Source organism: Haemorhous mexicanus, chromosome 2 (assembly GCF_027477595.1).
Source record: "Haemorhous mexicanus isolate bHaeMex1 chromosome 2, bHaeMex1.pri, whole genome shotgun sequence".
In the NCBI taxonomy this organism is placed as follows: domain Eukaryota; kingdom Metazoa; phylum Chordata; class Aves; order Passeriformes; family Fringillidae; genus Haemorhous; species Haemorhous mexicanus.
The window spans coordinates 103,686,637-103,705,256 of NC_082342.1; the positions used below are offsets into that span (position 1 = coordinate 103,686,637).

General features: G+C 37.9%; 1 protein-coding gene across 10 annotated transcripts in view; it reads left to right on the top strand.

Moving 5' to 3' along the window:
* Positions 1 to 18,620, top strand: part of FRMPD4 (FERM and PDZ domain containing 4) — a 331,755-nt gene that overhangs the window by 258,829 nt on the left and 54,306 nt on the right. For all 10 annotated transcript variants that reach the window (XM_059839760.1, XM_059839763.1, XM_059839764.1 and 7 more), the window contains 2 exons: positions 7,514 to 7,674; positions 9,779 to 9,881. In XM_059839760.1, the coding sequence (XP_059695743.1) occupies positions 7,514 to 7,674; positions 9,779 to 9,881 (264 nt within the window). The remainder of the gene's footprint in view (positions 1 to 7,513; positions 7,675 to 9,778; positions 9,882 to 18,620) is intronic.

The following is an 18,620-nucleotide window of genomic DNA, read 5'->3' on the forward strand; positions in this document are numbered from 1 at the left end:
AATGAAAAGCTACATTTCAGATCATCCTTAAGGGCCTTAAAGTAGTTCACTGTCCTAAACAGAGTAGCTCAGATCAGTAGCTCCGATTACTGGCAAAGCCAGTAATTCTGATTTCTCACAGAAACATCTTGCACAGTTTCCTTCTTGAAGGAGCTGGGCCAGGCAAATGGCCAAACACCCTGCCTCCCTGTGCTACACTACTGCCCTTGCTGCATATGAAAGAGCTGACCTGTGAAAAGGCTTCTTTCAGGAAGGAAATACCAGTGACTTTGTGGCATTGTAAGTCTTTTTTACAGGAAAAGGCAAGGACCAGCTGGAGGTCAAACCAGCCAGTGTTAGCCATTTGCCATTTCTGCTGGCTTGCTCTCTCCCACATTTTGGATTACCTTGTGTCTGCACAGCTCCAGCCCAGGGCTTGCCCTGGAATTTCTTGTGGGAGGCAGTTCATCCATAGCTTCATCCATGCAGTCTTGTACACTACATATGAGTATGTTGTGAGCTTCCTTTAGCTGTGAAAACCTGCTCAAGAATGGGCCCCTGAATCTTTTTTCAATGACAGACTTTGAAACCAAGAGTATTTCTGCTGAACCTGGTGTCACCCAGGTGGGAAAAGTTTGCTGGGACAGAAACTGAGTGCAGAAGTACCATTCAGCAGTGTGTAGGAGCATGATGGCATGTTAGGGGGGTGGGCTGTCCATGTGCATTACATGCTGCACGTGCATGGCTGCAGTTCAGACTTAGCTGTCATTGGCACACCCCTGTTGGCTGTGCATTTTGGGCAGTGAGTCAGACAGAGGCTGGCATCATGCTCAAATTCCAGGGGAGGCAATTCCAGCATCAGGTGGTCCTTTCTCCACCAATTTTCACTGAGATGTTTCTGCCATTTGGCATGTGCCTGTAAAGTCCTGTCTCAACACAAAAGGCAGGAAATCCAATGTTTGTCATGAACAGAGCCTTTGATGTGTTTATGGCTATCCTGAGAGAAGAATAATTTTAAAAGAGAATTTCTCTAGCAACCTGTAGAAACCATACTCAAAGCAAGCAACTGCTAATTGGCAGTTGGGGCTTGAGGCTTATTTTCGTGTTTTTGTGGGATTCAGCTATAGAAGTTTGGGGTTTTTTCTTCCCGATATATGACATTACTATATAAAATAAGGCAGAATGCAGAAGTATTCACATTTTACATATGTAATAATGAGTCCTAATTGTCATTGTGAATTAGATTTTCAGTGTGTTTTCTCCAGTGCCTGACTAAAGTTGAGCATAGATCTTTTTAGCCCTCTGAATTTGTATTCATGTCAGTTTTATTCAATGCAATTTTGGTTCACTTTGCCTTGCTTTAGATTGCAGATCATGCCCAACAGTGGAAGAGTGGATTTTGAGATTTTTTTTACGTGTCAGATTTCCCTGTATCCAATTTTATCAAAAAAGCTGTCACCAGCTTCTTCTGAAACCAGCAAACCTTTTTCTTTCTAATTACATTTTTACCATATGTTCATCCAGATGGCATATGCCAAACATTTTCTAGGGTGTTATAAAATGACCTGACTTTGGAGGATTTATCCGTTGAAGAAGCTTAAAAAAAAAATAAAAAAAATGACAGTGGGGCAAAAAAAAGTAGTCCTAGAAAGAAACAAAATCATCTGATAAATAGCCCCAGTTGCATTTTGTGGCTGTGATACTGAATTCTCAGTATATACTCCTGCACAAAAACCAGTGAAAATAGAGGGAATGTTTTCTTGAAGTGTTAAAAGTTGACTCCTTTTTTAACCACCGAAAATAAAATTTTTTGTCTGTTGAACATGTCTAAAAAAATTCTAGATCTTTGAGCAATTCTCTAGTTTCCTGCAAAATGGAGCAAAAAAGAGTTTGTCAAGGCACCAAATTCTCTGTAGGAGCAGCAGTTTTACTGAGCAATGTAATAACTACTTGTGCACTTTTTTCATGAAATATTTTCAAGTAAAAGGCATTTGATGCGTGGTTTTGACACTTGTGTCCTAGTTCTTAATAATTCTTGGGGGATTTCTTAGAGAAAATAAATTAACTTGGGATATACTGAGAGGTTCCAGGAAGAAAGGAAGGCAGGAAATTGTTTTTCATATTTAGCTACTAGTTAAGTTAAATTAACAAAGATGAGTTTTTCATGTTCTGTAAGGTTTGCATATTTCTTCATCTCTATGACAATTCTCTTTTAACTGTCATTGTTATTTTGGTAGTCTTTCCAGATTGTCAAGCAGAAAAACATAGATTGCCCTCATGTTGTTATCAGTTTCCATAAAGCTGTCTCAAGTCTCAAGCCGTTTTACTTAGTACTAATTCCTGAAGAATAGTGATTGAATGAGAATTAAATCTACTTCCCTGTGTTGCTACAATAGCTTTTCCCACTCCCAGGAAATTTTGAGTGCAGAGCCCATGACTCTGAGTATCATAGAGTTCATAGAGTATGAAGAGGTTATTTTGGGGCAGGATGGGCAGAGACTCATGGCAGGGACTCAGATAATTGTAACTGCAAGTTTGTTCAGTGTCCTTAGCTTGCACACATCTTGCTGAAAATTACAACTGCAATCAACAAAGCAGATCCTCCACTTCCTCCAAATTAATGAGACAGGATTATAACAGTGCTCAACAATTTGAAGTGGTTTTGTTATTTCTGAATTAAACCTTTGGTAAAAAGTCCTTATCTCTATCCTCCTTGCTCACTTTCACTCATCAGACTGTGAGTGATTTGACATTTCCACAGACTCTTCTCTGTTATTGACCAAGTTTACACCTGCTGTGTCTCAAGTGAAAAAGAGTCTATTTTGTTGGTAAATCAATATGTATAGCAGAAATACTGTATCTATTTAAAAGCTGAAGATTAAACATCCCAAAACTGCAAGCTGGTGTTAGCCTGTGAAGTAATTGAAACAAACTGTAATAGGAGAATATGAAATGAGATACCTGAAAGCAGCATGTCTCCACCCTGTCCAAATATGATGCAACAGCTGATTGATTACAGTTGTTTTAGAGTTTGTGGGTGTGCAGCTGTATTCAACTCAGTTTGGGGTATTGCTTTTTTTTTTTTTTGCTTTCTTTTTGCAGAATGGAGCTAAAGTTGTTCTGGTGCCTTAGTTACTTATTTCTAAAATAAGTAAATAGTTCTAAAAATAGTTCTAAAAATAGTTCTAATATAGTTCTAAAAACTATGGTATGAACCCTGCTATCCAAACCAGGATTGCAGGGTTCATACCATAGTTTTCAGTTTCTTAGAAGAGTTAGAGCTCCAAGCATTTTTCTGTGGAAATGAAAACTCAATATTTTGTTAAAAAAAACTTCTGACATGTCAGGGAGTGACATATCAAAATGCAAAGGCTAAAAGCCATTGTACTCAGACACTTTGCTTTTAATTACTATTAGGCATTATTAAATCAAGCTCTCGATTGCAGTCTTTGTTTATATATTTCTTGGATTATTCAGCCTCTGATTTAAATACGGACAATGCTAGGAAGGTTTCCATGGAAAATATTACCAAGTTAATAATTTTGAAGCTAATTATGTGAAGATTCAAATTGTCAGTCTTAAACCACACCTCTGACTAAGCCAAACATGAAGGTGGATATGCAAATGTTAAGTTAGGCTCCTCATAATGTCTTGGGCTTCTGAATTGTGTTTGCTGGTGCTAGCTGCTGTGATGTAGCTGATCAGTGCTCCCCAGGGTTTTTTTCTTTCCTAATTTTTTTCCTCCTTTGCTCACTGTAGGCCCCTTTGTGGGCAAGTGTGCACATGAATTTTATGCCACCCTGCAATGTCTCTTTTCTGCTCTGTATGTTGGTGCATGCTCGCTCAGAAGCCTCCTCTCTCATTTCCCCTGTCACCTTCTATATTGACTAGAGCAGTTGCCACACAGAGTTTTTGAGAGTAAGTGCCTCTGATTGCACTTCTGCTATGATTTTCCATAGTTGGTAGTTTATCTCTCAGAAGAGTCTGATATATAAAATCTCTGTTCAAGAAATTCTCTGAGAATCATTCTCCTTCATATGGCAGCAGTCTCCCATTGCTGACAACGTGAGTGCATCAGAGAAGATGGCCTTTTGTAAAGCAAGGACTAATCTCAGCTGTTGAAAATGGGTGGAAATAAGTGTCTCTCTTTGAAAAGGCAATCTAAGGACAGCTTGAGTTTGTGTACATGGAAAGAACAGTTCATATTTAAAATCTCAGGCTTTTTCTTTTTCTCTCATTTTTTCTTGGGAAAAGTATATCTTTAGCTATGATGTAAGAACTGTATCTAAATGTAAAGAAATACATTTTTTAAGGTGTTTGAAGAAAATAGCAAGTTTGTAGTGTTGCAGTTATTCTTCTAAGATCTTGCACAGTGTAAGGGACATTCTAGGTAGGGTTCTCCAAAGTGGCTTTTTTGAGTCCAAATTTATTAGATTCTGCTTTAGAACTCATAGCAGAGTTATTCTGCAGAAGTTAATATTTTTCATAGCTGAGATGAAGATCAAATACATCCAATTAATGCCAAATTCAAATGAGTCTTGAACTGTGGTATCACAACTGGCATCTCAATAATGAACAAACCACAGGAGAAAGCAGGTTTTTCAATGTACTATCACAAAAAGCTTTGAGCATTCACCTATTCTCTTCTGGGATCATATTTATATATCTTGCTACTCTCTTGAAGTACACCCCCGACATACTGAATGGCACAAGAATATCTGATGCAGCAAGCTGTGGAAGCGTGAGCTGCAGAGTCTTTTTAGTTGATGTATTCCAAGGTGGATAACCTTAAAAATCAATAGTGTCTGCTGTGCCTCTCAGAATCATGATGGACTGCTCCTTGCTGATCCTCTTGCTTAGGCTTTGAATAACTGATGCTGTGCTGCTGCACATCCTCAGCACCAGCCAAGGCAAGGGCTGGAGCATCCAGGAGCAGGGCTGCTCTCTTAAGCAAATCTGTCTGCTCTTAGAATTTATGTGGAGTGCTGCTGTTTGTTGGGGGGTTTTGGGGCTGTTTTGAGGTTGTTCTTTTATAAAACAGATTGCAAAAGTGTTAGAAGACAGAGTAAGTACAATGAAAGTAGTTTTCAAAGGCTCAAGCAGTATTTTCACATTACTTGTAAATATGGTATTTTCTCTTTAGGACAGAAGGCACTTTCTGTTTGGACTTGTAGTGCCCCAAAAATGGAAACAGCTATTAGGAAAAAATTATTAAATAGATTATCTTAACTTTGTGAAAAGTTAACTTTGTGGGGCTGTCATCAAAGGGAGGTAAAAAATGCAGAGTTTTTTCTTCTCTGCCAAAACAAAGTTCTCAAGTTGAAATAAATAGTTTTTTAGATACCAGTGACACCTCAGAAATTGCCCCATTAGAAAGAAAAAATGTTTGAATATCTAGAAGCAAAACCACAAACAGGAATTTATGTAGAGGAGGTGCCTGGGAGGTCTTGAAGATAAATTTCTTGAAGGGTCTGCATGTAATTCTCTGGGCTTTCTAACAGTTAATTGGAAAAAGAAAATAGAATGTTATCTAAAATAAACTGACAAAAGCTGGAGGAACAGAAGGAGGAAGATAATGAAGTATCAGATGTGATGCTCTAGCTGGTAAAAAACAAGAACTTTCTTCACTGACCTCACCTTATGCATATATTAAGAGAGCACAGAGATATTCTCTTGCTCTCTTTTTTTTGTAAGGAAGTAGCTTCTGCTGCCTCTGATCATATGCATAAAAAGACAGCATGTTACTCTTAGGCAGACTGAATCTAGTCATATGGATAGAAAGCTTCTTTGAAGAAAAGCTCTAGAAAAATCCAGTAACAGAAATAGAATCCCAGTGAGAGTTTACTGAGATTTTGCTGTTCTGTGTATCAGTAATGAAGCAGACCATGGAGAGAAAGCAAATTGATGTCATGCCCAAGGTGTATGTGTTGGGGAAAGATCAGAGAAGTTTTTGCGTGTCATTGATGCTGAAAACAGATCTCTGAATGATACCTTTCTCCTTATGGACTGCCAGTTTGGAGTTCTTCAGGGTGTTGTATTCACAGATGGAAAAGGGACAGGTGGTGAGAGCAACAATGCTGGTTGCATGGTATGTCCCTTAACTCTCATGTTATAAGGTGTTATATGTAAAATTATCAAGATATGTCAAAATTACTTGACTTTCATATTGCTAATTACTTATGAGGACACCAATGGATGATACTGCCTAGTGCTGTAGGGATATCTGCCTTTCTGATGTGCATTTCAGAATTTCTTAGGCTGGGCACATGGTTGTTGCCTTTCTCAGAGCCTGGACCCTCTCTGCAGATGGGACTGGGACTTGGCTTCCTCCATTTGTCTACTGCATGTATTTACAATGAGATAGAGTCAGTTCAGCACTTGCAGACTTACAGTCTCTCAAAAGTAAGAAAAGAGTAAACTCTTGGTCAGGCAACTTAAACAAATATTATCTGAGGTCTCTCAGGACTGCAATAAGTTGATGCCATGGCCTGCTATCTTTGTACTGTGCTGACCAGATATTGCTTGTTGCTTGCAGTGGTAGTTTGATTTCCTGAAGCACATGAGTTCAGTGGATGGTGTTTGGGGTATGATATTGGAGTGGTCTGTTTGTCTGTCTGATTGGCACTGGGAATTGGTAGCTGTGATTCAGTGTAAACTCCAGCCATTGGGTGGAAATTGCAAACTATGTTTTGGTTCTGACTGTGTACAGCATCAACCATGTTTCAGTGTTTATTAATGTTAATTTAAAATATTTTTGCTTTTAAGCTGTTACCTATTTCATGGATATGGGATGTTGGATAGCTTTCATCCTTTCTATTTTCTGCTTGAAAACTCACAATCTTTCCCTCCAACCATGAGAATTTTTTCTTCTAGGTACAATAAATAGGCTTTGTCAGAATATGTAGAAGAAAGCAAAGCATTTTATTAATTCCACATAAATATATTTTCTTGATTTTTTTTTGTTTGTTTGTTTGTGCCCTGGAACATTTTAAAGTGATTTCAGATAGTTTATCCAAATAGCAAATATTGAGCTGCTATGGATGCCTTAGGAAGAGAGAGGATTCAGCTCAGAAACTTGCTTAACATGTTAGATCCCCAAATTAAAATGTGTGTCCTCTTTTTGAAAAGTCTGACAGACTCTAATTGTTGAATTTTATGTTATGAGTAGGTCACTACTATTATTTTTCCTTTCCAAAAATTGAAGGATGAAAAATTCAAGCGCAGATGACAAAGGCTTTATTATCAGATTGTTTTTCTTTCATATATGGGATATGATTAAATGTGTGCTGTCAAAAAGAGGCCTCTTTAAAGCCTGATACTATTGATTACTCTTTGAGACCTGCCAGCAGCATTATTACTTAATGCATAAGAAAATCTAATAGAAAATTATTAAGTTGGTGCTTTAGTTCCTCTAGTGAGAACGTTTCAGATATTCATCTCATATCGTTGCACAAATTGCTTGGCTCAAGTAGATACCACAAAATCATGTTTTAATGATTTTTTTCCTTTTTCCATCTTTTATTTTTTTTCACAGTCACATGACACAATCAGCCACATTTGAAGACCCTCGAATAGAGAGCTGCCAAATAACCCCTCCAGCCCCTCGGAAAGTGGAAATGAGGAGGGATCCTGTGCTAGGATTTGGGTTTGTGGCTGGTAGTGAAAAGCCAGTTGTTGTACGCTCAGTAACACCAGGTATGTTTTCCCCACCTGACCCCAGAAGAAAACTTTCATTTAGCCTACTAAGATGAAATGCAGCTACAAATTTGAGAACTGTTGAAATATTCAGGCAGGCAAAGTAATCACAAATACTAGATTTGATTTTTAGCCTTGTCTTACCCAGTGGTTTCCTTCCTTACACTCATTTTTGAACATTACATAAATGTATTGGCAAAAAGCCAGTTTGGAGTTATTGCTCAGAGCCATTACTATTGTTTGCCTGAAAAAAGTTAACCCATTTCATTCAAGGAAAGAAGGTCTTCTCCCTGCTATCTTTATATAGGTTTGCTGTCACCTTCATTACCATTGAATCAGCATTTTCAAGAGGTATGTTGAGTTCTGAGATTAAAACTTGCATATTTTTCATTCTCACCATCACCTTCCCAAAGAAAGCTAGGTTTCTAAAACCTTGAAAAAGAGGATACTACTGCTGGCTTTTTTTTTTTTTTCTTTAATGAATGCATCTGTATAACTATATGGTTAAAAGACGGGTCAAAAGATATCCCCAAACACCTTACCTGCCGTGAAAATTAGTGAGGTTTGTGATCTTTTTGAAGTTATAAGAGACCAGCCCTGGGATACTCTGTTTCCCTCGCAGGCGCCTGCTCTCTATGCTTAAAAGTGCAGTTGTTATGTAAAATTGCAGCCAAGGGCAGGGATTTGACTTTGCTCCTGTTCGATATGTTCTCCAGAACCCTCACAGAGAGCAGAGGAGAGGCAAAATCGACTCTCTGAAGTTCTGATGTCATTTACCAACGTGTGTGCATTGATTACTTTTGTATTGCTTTCACATGAAATGAGCAGTGTAACTAATATTCGAACCAGATGCAGACAGCTCATTTCTCTCAACTTGGCATTATTAGTGTAGTTTTATGTTAAAATTTGGAAAATGTGTTTACTGTGTTCTGTTCCAGGTGAATAAGAGGAAATATGAGCTCAGGACAACATTCTCCTATATGGATTTGTATCCATTTTTGCGGGATATGGAAGTGGAGTAAAGGTTTCAAAACAAACATTAAAGGATCAGCATTAGCTTAGTTCTTGAATGAAGCAGTTTTGATGCTGAAACATTTCCTTTTAAGTCTGTATCTTCATAGTGATAATATTATTCAGGTTTTTATGTATCATCATTGCAGAGTGTAAAGACAAAGACTAGAGAGGATATATCTCTACACTAGGAACTGTGATGTCACATCAACTTCTGGGCATGTAAATATGCTGAGAAACAAAGTAATATGTGCATTCTATAAAATATAATGCACTCAATGTGCATTTCAGCAGTGCCAGAATCCAAATCACATAGACATATACATGACTGATTGTCTATTCAGACTAATGCTAAATATTCATGTCTAACTGAAAGTGGCAATGATTTTGGATGTACCCATGTTCATCAAGTGGTAGGAATCCAGCAGAAAAGAGGTTCAAGCAGCTGGGCTATAAAAACTTTCTGTCTCCAATTGAAGAAAAGGTTTGTTTTGCCTAGAACAGAAAAGTCACAGGAGAGACCTGTGAATGACATTCAAATATGTAAGTGATGTTTCATAGGAAAGAGGAATAACACGTTCTCTGGTGTTACTTTGCCTGGGATAGGAAGCAATGCATTGCAACCAGGAAGATCTGGTATTTTTAGTATGGGAAAAGACGCCCTGTTCTTAACAGTAGATAGATAAACAGGATCATTTGTTCACAAGAAAAGAAATCCTTCTCAGGGTGGTCTTACAAAATATCAGAAAAACATTGATCAAGGATGATTAAAATATGGTTGATCACACTTTAAAGGGTGCATTAGTCCACGGCTTATGAGTCTTTTTGGCCCTTCAGAAAACTGAGCCCTTAGTTTAGGTGGTTACATACAGGTTTAGAACTTGAGGAACTTCAGTAGAAGCTTCTAAACCACTAGCTTGCAAGATTTTCCCAGTGAGGGAGTACTGGTAACGTCAGAAATAGCGTTAGTGTAAAAATGTCATTAGTTGTAGAAAAAACACACTTGTAGTATATGAACAACAGTGTGTCCCTGTGTTTACAATGGTCTGCTAACCTGTGCTCTTTTTTTTTTTCTTTCTTCATTTGTCTGCAGGCGGCCCCTCTGAAGGAAAGCTTATACCAGGGGATCAGATCATAATGATTAATGATGAGCCAGTCAGCACTGCTCCAAGGGAGAGAGTCATCGACCTTGTCAGGTAGTTGATGTCCTGTCACTTAAACTACAAACCCAGTGACTTATTGCCTTGTGCAGTCATTCAGTAGTACAGCAAATCTTGCCTTCCCATGGCTGAGAAAAGAGAAAATAATTTTGCTTTAGTTATAATGAAGAATGATGAATTATTGTAGTATTGAAATGAAGTGTCCTCTTAAAATGTTATCTGTGTAGCTGAAAAAGTATAAAACTATCCAGGAGTACCTCCAAAGTATTTGGGTATCAAAAGAAGAGTAGTATTTTCCTGGTACTAATTTTTTTGGTATGGATTGTTGAAAAGATGATTCCTGAAGCATGGAAGCTCCACTCAACTGTTGCATTACTGTTCATTTTTCACATGAAGATAGTTAAGTCATGTTTGTCTTATGTGAAGAATAAAGAAAATGTGGTAGGGTGATTTTTGAGAGTGAATTAATGCATGTAAATATGTAGAGAAGCTCAGAAAGTGTTTAGATGGAATGCAGGTAGGTGAGTTTGTGTGAAAGAAGCAGGCAGGAAAGAGAGAAGAAGGCAGAAAACTAGACCTAAAAAAAGTGGCTGGGGATAATACAGGAAAGGAGAAATGTCAGTATTTGTAATGGGATGTAGAAGGAAAGAAAGAACAGTGACTTGTAAATACTAAGGATATAGAAAAAGATGTATTGCAATTAATATAATAAATTTTGCTTTTGGAGTAACAAGAAATGTTAGTGCATTGCACAAAAAAATGGCAAGTAACTAAAAAAATAACCTTAAGAATTAATAAGTAAATTCCAGTAGCCTGGTTGCTGTACACCAGTTTTGTTTCTGTATTCTTTCCTTTGGTGTAAACTCTGAATTGGTGGGTCTTGTTGATTCTGAGAGATGCTCAGGTTTTATTGGTACAGGTACCTCTTCTCAAAACTTACAGCTATCAGTGTTTTCACTGTTACCTGTGTAATTTTGAGGAGTCATATTTGTTAACAGAAATTTGGCCAGGAAGTGCCACAGCAGTTGTACTCCTCCTGCAAACAGCTGCTCGTTTGCTGGGGGTTTAGCTGAAAGAAATCTTCCAAAGATGGTGCAGAAATGGTATAAAAATGTCAGAAATGGTATAAAAATGTCAGCCTTCATCTGTGTTAGGTGGGAATAAACTATATTTTGAGATTTTCTTCAAAAAGGTATTAACCTGCAAGTCAACTAACAAACAAAACTTGCTAAGAGCTTCTTGTGATGAGTAGACTCCTTAAACTGAAGGAACTGTCCTGCTCCTAATAAAGTTCTGTCTTGTGCTCTGTGTTGACTACTGGTATAAACCTCAAAAATGGTCATATACTAATTTCTGAGGTCTTTGTTTCTCAATAAAGCAGTAATAGTGTCTTCTATATTCCTTCTCTGATTCTTTGATATTAAGCAAAGTTAGGTTCTCCATCTCATTTTCTGCTTCTAGCAATATATAGTAATAACAGCAAGGAAAATAGACTGATTAGACCTGAGACAATTTATTGTATAGTTGATTCTCTGTCTGCCTTCAAATGAGAAACTCAATTAGAATGTCACCCTTCCCAATTACATTGACTACATAAGTAATGTCAAATTAAGTGTTGTTTCATTTCAGGGGAAGCTTTAGGTGATGCTTTTCTTACTCTGTAATTCTACTTCTGTTCTCAAAACCTGTCTGCTGTTGGGATTTTGACAGAGACTCATTCTTTGGTGAAATTTGGAGTGAAATATATTGGGGTTGTATGTTACAGCATTTGAAAAGAAGAGCTTTCTTTTCATGCCAGTGGGCATGCCTGGAATGACTAGGCACTGTCAATGTGCAGTCCTGACACCACAGTATAAGCAATTCTTTACACCGATGAAATAGTGACTCTCTTCTGTGTAATTGAAGGTTTTCATATACACTAGATACATCTGCAACTTTGCAATGCACCTGCATTTTTCAATGTGTGTGGGAGAAGTTTTGAAATCTTGTTTTCCTGCAGGTAGCAGCATCTCAGTTGTCAGCAGTGAGGGTGTTTTAAATGCATGGGTTACACAACGAGCATAATCACAAAAGCATAGGAGAACTGAGAGGAGATTTCTGGAGGTCATTCAGTCTAACTTCTTGCTCCAGGCCAGGTAGTGTCAAAGTTAGATGTGGCTGCTCAGCACTTTCCTAATCGAGTCTTTAATATCTCCAAATATGATGATTTCACAATGGGTAGGTGTTTCAGTTCCTAACCAGTGGCCTTTCAAAAAAACATGAACCAACTTCTTTATGAGCTTTAGATGCATCCCATCTAGGCCCATGGACTTGTGAGTGTCACTCTTACCTTAGCAATCCCTAACTCAGCGTTTGTCTGCCTCCATTCCCTAAATTCTGTCACTAAGCTCAGGGACCAGGGTAGCAGACCTTACCACTAAAGGCCAAAGCCAAGAAAGTGTCAAACATCTGAGCCTGTTCATCAGGTTACCCAGTCAGTTTAGCAGCAAGTTTGTACTTCCCTTGGCTTTCACTGCTGTTGTGGTTGCAGAGACCCTTCTTGTTATCCTTCATCCATCCTGGATACATTTCACTGCTAACTGAGCTTTGCAAACCCCATCCCTGCCTGGCCAGGTACAGCTTCTCTTTCTCCTGGGTAACCTGTCTCCATTTCCATGTCTGATCTCTTTCCATTTTGCACTGGTCTTGTTCAGTCTTTCCCTGTGGAGCTGCACTGGTGTCCTGCCTGCCTGCTTGCAGATTGGAATGGACCATTCTGGCACCAGGAGGAGGCTCTCTGGGAAGATCACCCAGCTCTACTGGGCTCTGGCCTTTCAGAGCTGCATTCCAAAAGACCCTGCTTGCCAGTGCCCTGAACAAGCTGCACTCTGATTTTAGACTGGACTCCTCCTCCTCTCTTTCTTCAGGATCTTAAACTGTACTGTCTTGTGGTCACTGCAGCACATTAATGAGGAATTGATATTCCAACACTATTTTTTGTCTGTGGTCTCTTAGTGATTGGCTATAACAAGGTATATTTTATATTCTTGTGAAATTCAGTGGCTGTTTTTATGCAGCTTTCCCTCAAAGCTTTTTGTAAAGTCAACAAACAATTTGTCATTATAACTGCAGAGAATGTGGGAAAAATTAATCTACTTTCAAAATACTGATCTAAAGATCATAGCATGTCAAATAGAAAAAACTAAATTGTGTAAGAAAAGAAAAAGGCAGCTTTCACAACCAGGTGAGCATCAAACTTCACCAGGATTAGGGAAGCTCAAAACTTCTAAGCAAAATACACATAAATGTTAGATGTTAAGTCAACCTTGAATGTTAAACAGAGTTTTTATTGAAACATAATATTTAATTGTTTTATAGGGAAACATTGTCAGAAAATTAACTTATGAAAAATTATGAGCTTGAAGGGAAAGAAAATGAAAGAGGCAATTTCTGCTTTCTTAAAAAAAGTCTATCTAAAAAAAAAATAAATTTCAAAATGACGCCCTAAAAGGGTAACTGAAAAATTTCAATTAAATTTATTTTTTTGAAAAAAAATATATCCCTAATCAATAAATTAGCTTTATTTCTAAATTTCTCACAAAATAAATCACAGTAATTTCTTTTAGATAGTTTTTTTCTTCAGCCCTTTTCCTATAAGCTCCAAATTCACTGTCTGTTACTCCTACATGATTAGAAATAGTTAGATTGGTTTTTCAATAAAGTCCCTTTTATATAATGATTTTACTACAGGAAAATTCAAGAAGTTAAATGCAATGTATAATACAGAAATTTTCCTATTTGTAATACTTTAATTATGTGTGAGCTTTTTTTAACATTCATTACTGAAAATAATCTTCCTTAAGTAGAAAACTGCTATAGCCACTTCTGCTGACTCCAGGGGGTACTGAGCAGGAACCTGGTGAGAGATTTTGGTTTGTTTTTTAAGACTGAGGGACATTCTTGTATTCTAGGAAGTCTTAGGTCTGGAGATTATCAGGGATATTCATTATAAATATCCCCTGCAGGTCATTCTGATCCATTGGATTCATTTGGCTCTGCTTTACTGGCAACACTTAATTAGTGTTCAAGTCGTCCTTTGAAAGCCAAGATTACAGAACTATGAATCAAGTATGGTTTGCAGACAAAATCCATTTGGACTCATTATTTCTGGGTGCTGTTCAATGGCTTTTGCACCGTATTTTGTTCTCCTGAGCTATTTCCAGCACAAACTCAGAAGTCAGGTTTATGGTTTCCCTTGCAAAGAGAGGTCAGTTTTATGAAAGTCACTTGAGGCTGTGGTCAAGATGAATTCCATTCAAGACAGACAGTTACAGAACTTCAAAAAAGAGGAAGAAACAAGATCACTTTTCTAAATGTAAACCTCAAGTCAAGGCAAGTAGCATGCGAACAGAATACAAAGGATGTATTTGAAGTGCAGTCAGTTCAAAACTTACCAGAAGCTATTTATGTTGGACTTATTTTGCTGCTGATACAGATTCTGTGAGTTATAGCATTTCACACATACTTAACAATCAGTATTTTGAGATAACAACAAAGTCATGGCACAATGGAGCAATTTTTTCCTTATAGTGAAGATGAGGAACAGTGCAACACTGACATATTAGAAGGTATGTGATTGTATGGTGTCAATTAATTGATTGCTCACAAATTCATGTATCTCATTATCATTGGTTAATGTTACATTTTTATCTGTGTAAGAATCAGCTTAACCAACCCTTTTTTTTTTTGAAACAGAGAAAAATATCTAACAAGTAATTTGCCTTATTAACTGTTCATAGGCAACTCCTATAACATGAGTAACTTGTTTTTCTTAGATTGCACCAAGTAGGCATTAGTCTACAAGGATCCCAACTTATGTAAACTGTCTTTTTACTTAGCAAGGTATTTTACTGAAATTTTAAGCGACACACAAGTGTACTGCTTACTCCATAAACCAAGCAGTGAGTAGTGGCATGGCAGTGGTACTTTGTTCACACTTTAATTAAAATAGTTATCCAGGCTGCCATCCAGGAGAAATTGGCCTCAGAAGAGGGTAATCCATCTGAAATACTTGTTTTGGAAAAACTAGTTTGTTGCAGAAAGCTTTATTGACTACAGAAAAGAACAGAAAAGTATTTTTAAGTAAACACCTGACTTCTAGGTTGCTAAATTAGGCTAGATTAGTCCATTCCTTGCAACTTTTACAGCAGTAAATCAGTATTTGATATCCTCTGGAATTCCACTAAAATACTTACATTGCAAAGCAAGAAAAGAAAAAGGTGAAATTCATTAAGGGCTTTTATTTCTTGTTGGCTCTATTTTCTATTTAAGAGAAATGACTCAAAAACGTCTCTGAAATAAATCTTTCTTTGGCATGTTAATGTCACAGCAAGTTTTCATCAAGAGGATCTAGAAGATTCTTTCAATTCTGCAGCAGAATTTATGGTTTAATGGTGTATTGCCATAAGACTGGAGAGAAGGAACCCTCCGTGATTTTAGGCTGCATGTTGCATTTTAAGTGCTAACATGAATTTAATCAATACTGACCTTCCTCACCATCACTGTGAAATGAATGAGGATTCTGTCACTCTCATTTGACTCTGTGTATGTCAGGGAACCACTTTTCCTACTCTGCATCCTCAGAGCTAAATGTAAGTGTAAAAGGGAGCTCATTGACAGTGCCTGTCATCATCATCATCTCACAGCAGCTGAAAATGCCACTTTTCAAATGTTTCTGGATGTAGTTTAGACAGTTTCTTATACTGGATAAAGTAATTTTGCTGAACTTACTATTAAAGATATTCTTTCTTCATCAGCATCATAGAGAAAAAAATCAAGCATATTAAGCTATTAGCTATGATACTGCTTAGCAATCATGAACCTTGAAAACTGCTTTTCCTGAAAAACCAGTCATGCAGACATTTTAATTTGAAGGTACACCATTACACTCCCAGTTCAATATATGAATCTGGAGGCTGTACCCACTTTGTGTCAGGCCCTGATTGATAAATTGCTAGTGTTTTAGGTTTTAAACACATAATGGTGACCAAAGAGACAAAATGTTGGACCAAGTGTTCTGTAAGAGTTTACAAGTGCCATCAATGGAGATAAACTTTCTGCCATTTAATTAGCTACATCTGATCAGCTAGGCCATGCAGGGAGCTCAGAGTTAGGATACTAGAAGTCAATTCCTCTCTGTCTTGAGGGGTGTTAGATATGTATCTTCTATCTTTTGAGGTGTTTCTGCAACATAATACAGAGATAACTGGATCATACTTCAAATTAGCTCTGAATCTGTGAGAGCACACATATTATCACATTTATCTTCTTTTCTGGGCTGTTTTGGTGCTTCTTGTTCTTGAGCTAATATATTGAAGGCTAATTCAGGTATCTCCAGATTTTAATTACTAATCTGCAATAGCATTTCAGAAATGCCTGCCCACCTTTTCAAAGGTCTGTAAGAGCTGAAAGCTGTACAGAGATATTATTTGTTGTTGTTAAAATCAATGCCAACTATGGATGTTGTTCTCTTTTAAATCCATTGTATTTCTCAAAGCATGCATATCCTTGCTTATTCTTAGCAGAAGGTTGACTGACATGGTTTAGAAAGGTTTGGTCTTGATAATTCAGATGCTCTGAGTGCTGTGTAAACTTAATTTTCTTTTTCTGTTAACCATGCATAATGGCCCTCAGAGTCAGCAAGTGTAGGCCCTTTTTTGAAATTTCAAGGCTGATGTGTCATGTGTTTGAAACATTGTGTCATCATCTCACTCTGTTCTCTAGAAAAAGGAGTCAGCCGTGATGAATTTCAGGTCAGCTGTTCCTTAACAAGTTGCTTTATGGAATGCAAGGGTATGAATGGAGATGTGGAACAGCTGTGCCCAAACACAAGTAACTGTACTGATTGGTTCTTCAGATGTGAACCAGCAAATGTTGCTCTCATTAGCTTGTTCTGACAAGCTTATTGCTTCTCATCCAACTAAACAAAAATGTTGGCTTGTCCAAATGGAAGATTTGCTCTAAAGCCAGATGCACTGATGTGAATGTTTCAGAGTAATTGTTTCCATGTAAAGTCATTCAAATGAACACCCAGCTTTGAGTTTATTATGAATTAATGCTTCCATGTGATGAATTACCTTTATATTACATGCTTTGCAATAGATGTTTATCCTTCTTTGTACTATTTATGCAAGCCTCGTGCATCAAAGGATTACATCTGGTTGGAATATGTAGCAGGAGGTAGCTAAAAATCTGTCCTGTGTTTGGGGTAGGGAGGGTTGGAGAGTTTGGTGTCAAACTACTGCAATTGAAATGTTTCTCTTTCCCAGCTGCATTATATGTCTCTTTTGAAGTGACATTTCCAAATCCTCAAAGACAATGCTGGGCAGGCCAGCCCTTTACGTTGTGCTGTTTGTACTTGAATGTTCTGTGGATGCCTTGAAGACATTACAACAGGACAGCTGCACTTACACAGGTTTATTCACTATGAAATTTAATCAGCAGAAAGTAGAAGTCAGGGAGAAACACAAGCCAGAGACAGTTTCAGGAGCTGTTTGGGAAACACCAGACTCTGCAGAACAGTTTCTGGGACTGGGGAAGCAGTTTAGGCTGATAGGAGAGGATTGTGCCATGCACCTGGGTCTACCAGCATGGAGTGGCTGTGAAGTAGGAAGAGGACTGAGATGCCTTCACCACTGCATGCACAGAACTCACAAAGTAACTCTGTCCTTACAGAAGTGTCTGTCTGCCCTCACTGGGAAGTTTACAACTCCCTGCCAGTCCTGCTGACTAATTCAGCATATACACATCAGCTAATGAAGCTATTGTAAGGGCAAAACATAGCCATTTCTGAGAAGACAGGATGGTTGTGGGCCTGTGATGCTTTGGCAAGGCTTTCACAATGTGGCTTTTCCCAGTGGTGGCATCAGCATTCCCTTTTATCCTGAGCCAGTGGTGGCTGTATGAATCACAGAAATTAACTGGTTTTTATCTGCTGCCTAAATAGCTTCAGGGTGACAGAGAAGTAGTTCTTTGAAACACTGATATGTAGGTTGCATTGTCAATAAAGTGGCTTGTAGTTTCTCTGAATTACACCAAAATGCTGTATTTTGATAGAAAGATGGCAAAGGTGATGTCAAGAGCTGAGAGGCAAACACGACATTTTTATGGTTTTGTAAGTTGACCCTTGGAGACTTCTGTCAGCTACAGGTACGTAGTATGAGGGAAAGGCATTTGCATCACCTTCTCATAAGGAATGCTATTTTGAAGGTGGCAGTTTTACATGCACCAGTGTTCAAAGGAGGTAAAAGGCAATTTAAACTGCTGAGAGAGAAGGGTGAAAGGACTGTGACCAATTTGCAATGTCTGGTATATTTCCACTAATTTGAAGTATCTTTAGTCTTTAGTTTTCAGGCTTTTTCCCCTGTCAAGGTGGAAGCAGCACTCCCTGGGGAGGGAAGGACATAAGGAGAGTGACTGTAAATGAGTAAAATCCTACTCAGAGAAAAATGTCATGGAGAGGTGTTGGTACTCCATGATCCACTGCTATAACAGTATAATTTTAATGAATTGCGTAATTGGAAGCTGACTCAGGAGTCCCTGAAGATGACAAGATCTTTCTCTAGCTCTGTGGCATGCTGATGCTGTGTCTTCCTGATTCTCAGAGTTAGTTTTTACTTTCATAATTCTATTTATTTTCCAGATGACACTTAGTCTATAAAGTAAAATAAAATGAAGAATGGTGCTTCCTGAAGCTGGGTGTGTCTGTAAGGTGGCTGTCCCTCAGAACGTTAGGGT